Source organism: Vombatus ursinus, unplaced genomic scaffold, assembly GCF_900497805.2.
Source record: "Vombatus ursinus unplaced genomic scaffold, bare-nosed wombat genome assembly UNPS02014798.1, whole genome shotgun sequence".
NCBI lineage: Eukaryota > Metazoa > Chordata > Mammalia > Diprotodontia > Vombatidae > Vombatus > Vombatus ursinus.
This window is the reverse complement of record NW_020954576.1, coordinates 55,891,785-55,901,347: the sequence shown is the minus strand read 5'-3', so window position 1 is coordinate 55,901,347 and position 9,563 is coordinate 55,891,785. Positions and strand designations below refer to the sequence as shown.

At 43.8% G+C, this 9,563-nt stretch overlaps 1 protein-coding gene across 1 annotated transcript in view; it reads right to left on the bottom strand.

The window, feature by feature from the left end:
* LOC114049445 (nuclear pore membrane glycoprotein 210-like) overlaps nucleotides 1-5,816 on the bottom strand; it is a 126,725-nt gene extending 120,909 nt beyond the window's left edge. The window contains exon 1 of the mRNA XM_027870703.1: nucleotides 5,747-5,816. Coding sequence (XP_027726504.1) covers nucleotides 5,747-5,816 — 70 coding nt within the window. The remainder of the gene's footprint in view (nucleotides 1-5,746) is intronic.
* Nucleotides 5,817-9,563: the final 3,747 nt, after the last annotated feature.

Genomic DNA, 9,563 nt, shown 5'->3' with positions numbered 1-9,563 from the left:
ACACACACACACACACACACACACACACACACACACACCTTGGAAACATACTGAATGCCCAGTTCACCAAACTCCTAAACTACTATGACCAATACATATCTACATGTATTTCTCTCCCCAATCTCTCTCTCTCTCTCACTCACTCACACACACACACACACCATAAAATACCCCTATAAACACCCTGAATGCCCAGTTAACCAGTTGTTCTCCTAAACTACTATGACTTGGAGCTTCATTCTAGCCAGGGAACTCCCAGATAAGGAAACTACCTCTACCAATACAGATTGGCACCCTCTTTGCAACTTCTTAGAGAGTTATCTAGCACAGTGGTGTCACTGTATATAAGGATCTCTGTAGTTGCATACTTAGAAAACCACATGTTAACTTTATCTCTGTTCTACTGTATTTTTGTTTTGTTAAATATTTCTCAACTACATTATAATTTTATTCTAGAGCACTAAGAGGTTAAGTGACTTGAGCATGGCCAAATAACCAATATACGTCAAGAGAAAGAAAGTGAACCCATGTCTTTCTGATTTCAGGGCCAGCTCTTTCTCCATTGCCCCATTCTGTATATATGTACACTACAATGTATGTAATTATTACCGAAGTAGTACATAAGGACTACTTTGTAATACATAAGTAGTACATAAGGACTAGTAAATAAGGACCTATGATTTCACTGGCATAAGAAAATTCGAGATGAAGAAACTCCTTCTATCAATGCAGATTAGCACCTTCACTCCAACTACAGTCTTAGTTGCCTAGAGCACAGAGAAAATCACTGCTCTTGGAGTCACACAGCTACTATGTATTCAAAGCAGTACTTGAACCCAGGTCTTCCTGGCTTTGAGGCCAGTTTTCCATCCATTATGCCATGCTCTGCTCCAGTACATGTATATAACTTATATAATAGGTAAATATACACATATCAGGGGTGGATATTCAAAAAAATTTTATCAATGAGGTACAAGATTGAAAAAATTTAGAGATCACTGGTCCAGGAAATATAATGAAGTGATACGGGTCTAAACTCAGGTAGCAACCATATGAACGAAGAGAAAAGGACTGGGGGGAAATACATCTTGTAGTGTATGGATTCTTGTAGTATATGGATTTTTAAGACCTGGCAATTGATTGGATATGTAGGCTGAGGAAAAGTGAGGTGAAAATGGCTCCAAAGTTGTAAACCTGGGTGACTAGAAGGGTGGCATTACCCTCAACAGAAATAGAGAAGTCCAGAAAAGGAGTAGATTTCAAATATTTGAAAGGTTATCACCTGAAAGAAGGAATACACTTGTTCTACTTTGGCTCCAGAGGACGGAACTAAAAGCAATGAGTAGAATTTGCCGAGGTAAATGTAGCTTTGATGAAAGATACAACTTCCTAACCAATCTAAAAGTGGAATAGGCTTCCTCACATGGCAGTAAATTTCTACTCCCTGGATGTCCTAAAGCACAGGCTGGGCTGGTACACTAAAAAGGGGATTCTTAAGGTATAGGCTGGACAAGATGAGATCCTTTCGAATTCTGAAACTCTTTGTAACTCTATGCCACTTTCCTCAGTGGGTATTCCAAATGTATTTCCTCAAGCCCCCAAGCCCCACCTGCTTAGAGATACATTCACATCTTACTTTACTGAGAAAAACTGAGGTCACCTACCTGAAGTTCCCTCACCAGTCATCACATACCTCAACACTACCCCCCTTCCCCATTGTCCCTACACTCATTCTGTCCTCTTTTGTTCTTGTCTATAAAGAAGATGTGGCTCTTCTCCTCGTCAAGGTCCATTCCTACAGCCAAACCATGTTCTTGATCCCATTCCTTTCCATCTCCTTAAGGAACTTGATCATTCTCTCTTGCCCCCACCTTCAAAGTCTCCCTATCTACACTACTGCCAAACATTTCCAGGTCTTATCTAGCCTTAAAAAAACTCCTACCACCCCTACCATACTCCCTCTCAAGCTATCACCTCACATTTCTCCTCTATTTCACTGCCAAACTCCAGAAAGAACTGTTTAAACACTTCCTCTTCATTCACTTTTTGGTCATTTTTCAATTGTGTACAACTTTTCATTACACTATTTGGGGTATTCTTGGCAAAGATACTTGAGTGGTTTGCCATTTCCTTCTCCAGCTCATTTTATAGATCAGGAAACTGAGGCAAAGAGGGTTGAGTGTCTTGCCCAGGGTCACATAACTAGTAAGTGTCTGAGGCCACATTTGAACTTAGAAAGAGGAGTCTTCCTAACTCCAGGCTCAGCATTCTATTCACTGCACCACCTAGCTGACCTCTCACTAACCTTTCAATCCTTAGACACTGACTAGCTACATGACCTTGGGCAAGTCATTTAACCTGCCTGCCTCAGTTTCTTCAACTGTAAAATAAGGATAATAATAGCTCCTACCTCACAGAATTATTGTGAGGATCAAATGAGATATTTGTAAAACACTTAGCATAGTGCCTGGCACATAGTAGGCACTATATAAATACCAGCTATTATTATTAGCAATTAGGTTCAAAACAAAACTCATTGTCTTTCCTTCAAAACCCTCCCTTCTTCCTCACTTCTCTGTTACTGTCGAGAGTACCATCACCATCCCAGGCTCACAAATGAGGTGTCATCCTCAAAATTCCTCACTCTTTCACCTCCACCCCTCTTCACATCAAGTCCTCTTGAGTTCCTACCTCATCACCTCACGTCTAGAATACCGCAATAGCCTGTTGGTGGATCTCTCTGCCTGAAGTCTCTTCCCCATTCAAATCCAACCTCCACTCAGCTGTCAAATTCATCTTCCTAAAACGTAGGTCTGATCATATAAACTCTACTACTTAATAAATTCCAGTGGCTCCATATTACCTGTAGGATCAAATATAAAATCCTGTTTGGCTTCAATGCCCTTCATAATTTGCCCATAACTTATCCTTCTTCCTGCCTTTCCAGATTTCTTAGACCTTGCTCCCTTCCACACACTCTAATCCAGTAACAGTGGCCTCCTGGCTCTTCCTATCACACAATATGCTGCCCCCCATACCTGGAACACTCCCTCTTCATTTCTGCTTCCTCCTTTCTTGTCTTCTTTTATGTCTCAGCTAAAGTCCCATTTTCTGCAAGAAACCTTTCCCTTTCTTCCTTAATCCTAGTGCCCTCCCTCTCAGATTACCTCCAATTTATGGCATTTGTAGAGACAATTAGGTGCTTCAGTGGATTAGAGCACCAGGCCTAGAGTCACAAAGACTTATCTTCTTGAGTTCAAATCTAGCCTCAAACACTGACTAGATGTGTGACCCTGGGCAAGTCACATACCTCTGTTTGCCTCAGTTTCCTAACTTGTAAAATGAGCTGGTGAAGGAAATGGCAAACCACTCTAGTACTGCTGCCAAGGAAACCCCAAATGGCAGTCATGAAGAGTCAGACACGATTGTAAAACAACTGAACAAAATCTTGTTTGTACATAGTTGTGTGCCTCTCTTGCATTAGACTGTTTTTTCCTTTCTTTGTATTCTAAGTGCTTAATAGAGTGCCTGGCATATAATAGGCATTTAATAAATTGCTAGTTAACTGAATCATTGGATAGAGGGCTGTACTAAGAAGTGAGGAAGATTTGAGTTTGAATCCTGCCTCAAACGCTATGTGATCTTGGGCAAGTCATTTAATGTCTCAGCCTTAATTCTTCATCTGTAAAATGGGGATGAGAATAATAAGGCGACATACCGTTCAGAGTTGCATCGTAAGGATCAAATGAAAAAACATATGAAAGCCACTTTGCAAACCTTAAAGCACTATATAAATGCTAGTTATAATAATAATTATAGTAATTATTATTATTATTCTCTCCATATCCACCAATTTAGTTCAGGCCCTTATCACCTCTCTCCTGGATTACTATAATAGCCTCCTAATTGGCCTCCTTGCTTCTAATCTTTCCCTCCTCCAATCCATCTTCCACACAGCTGCCAAAATAATTTTCCTGAGGCACAGGTGTGACCAGGTCATCCCACTGTCTATAGAACAGAATACAAACTCCATAGCCTAGCATTTAAAGTTCTCTACAATTTGGCTTCAAGACTGTGATGGCTTACTTTTTTCAATTCAACCAGCAGATCCAGTTCTGTAAGGGTGGGACATTTCTACAGCTATAGGCAGGGTCATTAAAAATGGTATGGACCGGACCAAGGAAGATTTTTGGAACCTCAGCCTTTAAAAATATATAATCAGAGTCATCTGCCTGGGTCATCCTCATCCTTCACACACATTCTGCATGCCAATCAAAGAGGACACCCTATGTCTTGACTCCAAATGGCATAAGCCTTCCCTCATGCCTAGAATGCATTCTGTCTTCATTTCTGCCTTACAAAATCTTGGCCTTTCTTCAAGATTCAGCTCACACCCTATTTCCTTTATCATTCCCTGATTCTCAGTTTTAGTATTTTCTCCTGGATTTTCCTTGTACCACATTCATTTGTCTATTTGTAATAGTAGTCCCACCACACACACATACACAAACTCTTTGGGGAAATGCATTGTCCATGACTGCCTATCATCCCCAGCACTTAGCACCTACTAGAGCCTTGTATCTAGTACTTAAAAATATTTGTTGAACAAAACTTTTCTGAGCCATCAGCCCCATTTTGGCTTTGTCTCCTTGCCTGGCCTGGTCCTCAGATTAGACATTTCACCAAAATTCTCCCTTGAACATAAGGATTTCTTATTGCCAATCACTAACCCTAAACATAGCACCCAGCATGGGTAGGGAATTGTTTAAAACAAAAGCAAGAGTAAGAAAGGAGAGAGGGATAGGAAGAAATTCCAATACAATTGAAACGATCTGGGCCCAGAGCTGGTCTCATCCACTCTCCCTTGTCATCCTCCAGGTCTGTACTACCAGGTTGGTTCTGAATCATACTTGCCTTTCCAGGTAAGAGGAGGGATACTGCACCTCTGGCTTAAACTGAAAAAATGCTTCCCTTAGTCTTACTTTGGAACACCAGAAGTGACCATCTGTGAATGCCCCTGGATGATAAAATCCCAGTTCTAATTGAACTTGTTTCTTCTCAACCTACCTATTTCTCGAGCTAGGATAACACTACTGAGGCGTATTGGTTGGGTAGATTCAGCAATAAGCACAGCTCTTTGGGAACACAAGGTGCTGTTTTCGTACAAAGGCTCAACGGTGACTGCATCATGATGGCTAGAATGCCTGCCAGAACAAAGAACTTGGAGTATGAAAAAATGAACTAGTATAGAGTTGCTTTTACCCTCCCCTACAAAAAAAATACTCAGTCCTTTTCCAATTCATAAAGTATCCCATGTATTAGTACCTAATGAAGAATGCTCATCTCCTAAGGGCACATACTATAATGCAGGGCTTGAACAAGTTCTTTTTTTAAAGGTCTGTTTGCCAAAAATCTCTGAAGTAAATGTCAATCTTTCCCTAAACTTATAAAATCGAATATAAAACTTGTATCTTTATTTTGGGCAGACTGTGTCTCCTCACAGAAGCTGGGACTTGAAGAAGTCCAGATCCGGGTTCACCTAACCACTTAGTATGCTAAAAAGCCAAGTTCCATTGCATTCTGTCAACCCAAGAATCATTAAACCATAGGGCCAAGTCTCTTTGTATATATACTTCAGACTCTGGGAAGGGGCCTCTCATATAAAAGGAAGTAGAGAAAGAAAGAAAGAAAGGGTGCTCACATTTTAGGAAGGGCCTCTTTCCTCCCAGAGACTGAAAGTGCTCACCCCAGCCAGCAAAAGTCAGTTCCCTTATGGGTCTTTCACACTTCTGAGGGGTGACTGTGAAGAAGCTCATTTTCTAGGAGAACCAGCTTTTCACTCTTGGTGGGAGGTGGGGGTGTTGATGAAGCTCGTTTTTAGATGAGTCCTACCCTTCCCCAAAGCTAGGAGGGCCCTTGGGGCCTATGGCCACGTGGTCCTGTGGGCCTTTCACTCTTGGTGGGAGGTGGGGGTGCTGATGAAGCTTATTTTTAGATGGGTCCTACCCTTCCCCAAAGCTAGGAGGGCCCTTGGGGCCTATAGCAGAATGGCCCTTTAGGCCTTTCCTGCTCTGGGGGACCAAGAGCTGGGATTGGGATGGGGGAGGTAGCTCACGTCCCAGTAAGTGACCCCTTTTGCAAAGGCCGGGGCGCACTCATCCCAGCCCCGCCCTGCCCTCTGGGCCATTCGCGGGGGCTGCAGCGGAGGCTTCTGCAAGACAGAAGGGCTCCTTCCCAAAGCAAGGAGCAACAATCCCGCTCGGGCCTGGTTCCGTTCGTTTGTGGGGTCGCCGCGCTCGATGAGCCCTCGAGCCCCCGGGGGGCCGCCCCTGCGGTCCCAAAGGCTGGGGCCCCTCACCAGGTGTAGCAGCCCCGTTGGGCCTCCAGCAGGAATGGCACCCGGCCAGGCTCTCGGCCGAAGGGCAGCAGCACCTTAGGAACGTTGAGCTTGTTGGCCCGGGATCCGAGAACGCTCAGCAGCAGCAGCTTTAGAGGCAGGGGCAGGGGTGGCCCCAAGAAGCGCCTCAAGCCTCCGGCCCCTCGGACTCCAGGCCTCCTCATGGCGGCCCAGGCTCCCGCTCAACCACCGGCCACGCCCCGCCTCACAACAGCCAATGGGCGGGAGGAGGGGCGGGGCCTCGGCGCGCGGGGAGGGCGGGGCCAGGCGTAATTCAGGCAAAAACCGCTGGAAGATTCGCCCCACCCCCAACTCATGCTGAAAGTAACGGAGCAGGGACTAGAGGCGAGATGAGCTTCGTGGACTAGTTAAACTTGCTTTGTAAATTCACCTCCAGAAAGACGATTCTCCAACCAGTTAGCCCGCCCCTAGTTAGTAGTAATTTAGCAAAAGAAGGCCCCTCCCCCTCGGCGTGGCACCACTTACTCCCCAGGGATAGAAACTAACCTGGAGGCAGAAGGCGAGCACGTGACGTGCGATTAGATACAATCTGAGCTGGAAAAGACCTTCATCTTTTGGGAAAGATCATCTAGTCCCAGCTCAGTTTTATAGGAAATTAAAGCCCAGAGGGGTGACTTGCTTGAGGTTACTCAGTAGGCACACAATTCGAACCCAGGGCTTCTGATTCCAAATTTCTCCCCGCCCCAGTTTCCGAACGTCTTCATAAGAGTTGCATTAGAACCAGGACGAATGGATAGTATAAACAGCTTAATTTTATCTGGAGCCTCTTTTATGCACCGACTATTCCCTCCTTTACTCCAGTCTCTGACGAGCACGCCGCTTCTCCTTACAAAAGCCAATTCTTTGTACTCCTGACCCACTCCTGTTTTCTTCGTCTAATTGTTTCAGCAATCATTCATTTTATTCTTTCTTTGATCTTCAATCTCGTTAGACCAGAGGTTCTTAACCTGAGTTTGTGAATGATAGGTAGGTAGATAGAAACTGTATTACAATATACTTGTTTTCTTTTGTAATTCTATGCACTTTATTTTATGCATTTAGAAACATTATTCTGAGAAAGGGTGCATAGACTTCATTGCCAAATGAGTTAATAGCCAACAAAGTTTCAAGAACTCCTGCTGTCCTCAGTCAGCAAGCATGTATTAAGCACGGTGACAGGTTAGGCACAACACCCATAGGTGTCCCTCACCTTAAAAAAAAATGCCCCAAAGCCAAAAATTTCTTTAACTTTTATCATCCCTTTATAGTCCCATGTCTTTCTTCCCTTTCACAGCCAGAGGGCGGATAAAAGGGGAAAAGCAGTCCACATTCCTTGCTTCCATTCTTCACTCATTTCCACCAGGCTTCCTCTATCATCACTCAAATGAACCCCTCCTCCCCCACTTTCCCTGCAAATTGCCAGATCTGATGGCCTCTTCCAAATTCTCACTTCTCTGTATGTGATGCTGATCACCCCTATTCTTTCCTTCTGTATACTCACCTGGATCACATGAAAAATTTTCCAATGTTCACGACTTGTTTGTTCTCCCACCTTTCTGACATCTCCTCAGTCTCCTTTGCCAATGATATATTATCATTGATGCTCTACTCTCAGTGAGTACCCCAAGGGCTATCAATGGTGTGGGACCCTCCTCTCTCTGGAGCTTCAGACCTCATGTCCTATCCTTTCAATAGTCTTCAAATGGATCAAATGAGCTATGTGTAAAGGGCTGCGCACAGTGCCTAGCACATAGTAGGCACTTAATGGTTGCCCTCCTTTCATTCTCCTATGACACTCTCCTATTTCTGCCTTTTTGCACAGGTCTGTCCTCCATGCTTGGAATGTATTCCTTCATCCTTTTAAGTCTCTGGGCTCCATCAAAGCTCAGCTCAAACACCATCTACATTTCCTTAACTCCCCAACTGTTAATGCCTCCCTCTCTGCCCCCAAATTACCCTGTATGTCATTTCCTCAAACCAGTAAAATCTAAGTTCCTTGAAAACAGATTATTTCATTTTTGTCTCCAGTACTAGACTCATGTAGTATCCAGAAGAGGCCTCAAAAAAAAAAAAGACCCCAAGTTAGAGTTGGGTTAAAGTCCTGTTTCTGGCACATACTGGCCTATTCTGGATGGCCCCAGGCAAGTCTATGGACACTTCAAGAATTTAAGTTGCTGGGGCAGCTACGTGGTGCAGTGGATAGAGCACTGGCTTTGGAGTCAGGAGGACCTGAGTTCAAATTCAGCCTCAGACACATGACACTCACTAGATGTGTGACTCTGGGCAAGTCACTTAACCCCAATTACCTCAGCAAAAAAAAAAAAAAAGAATTTAAGTTGCTAAGAAGGTGCTTAGGTCCCATACCAACAAGAACATGGATCTAGATCACTAGTCATATCACCTAGGGTGATGGCTGGCATAGAATAGATTTTGAATGTTGAATGAAGTCAAAATCTCTAATTTACAGGTGAGTATCTTAAAGATGAGTTTGAGATCCATCCTCTCTTCAAACTGGCTGAAATACAGGGCAGAGTATAGGTTACTGCTGTTTCTAAAAGACAAAGAAATGGCCTAACTGCAAGTCATCAGATTTGGAACTTCTCCAGAGTCAGAGTAAAAACCAAAACTTGCGAGACAAAAATTGGACGACTTCAAGCCCCATAGAGGTTAACAGACAGTCACTACACTATCTGCCCAAGGCCAATTAGATGGGATCCTGCCTTCCCTATGCCTGTCCCCTTGCCTATAAAAGGTGAATGATCCTGGCTGAACCCACCTCACAGGATTATCAAAGGTCAAGTGAGAATGCAAGTAAATTACCAGAAGGCATCTCTGTTATTACTGTGGCTTTCGGGGAAGAGAGCATGGTCAGGTTAATAAATGAGAAGCAAGCAGTTCTGAGGGTGGAGGGACTGGTTCTTTATTTCAAAACACATTGTCAATTTTCAGTATCAAAACACTTGCACTATTGGTTCCTCTTTCTCCAGATTGGCTCCCAAATAGACCACACCAAAGGAGAGTACATTTAAGCCAATAAGCTGCACGATGCAAACCTAACACAGACCTCACAGAAACCTCAACCCCCCCCCCAAAAAAAGAAAAAAAAAGGAATTAAAAAAGATCAGCACACTGGCAGCTCATGGACTGCAGACAGAGAGCACTCACA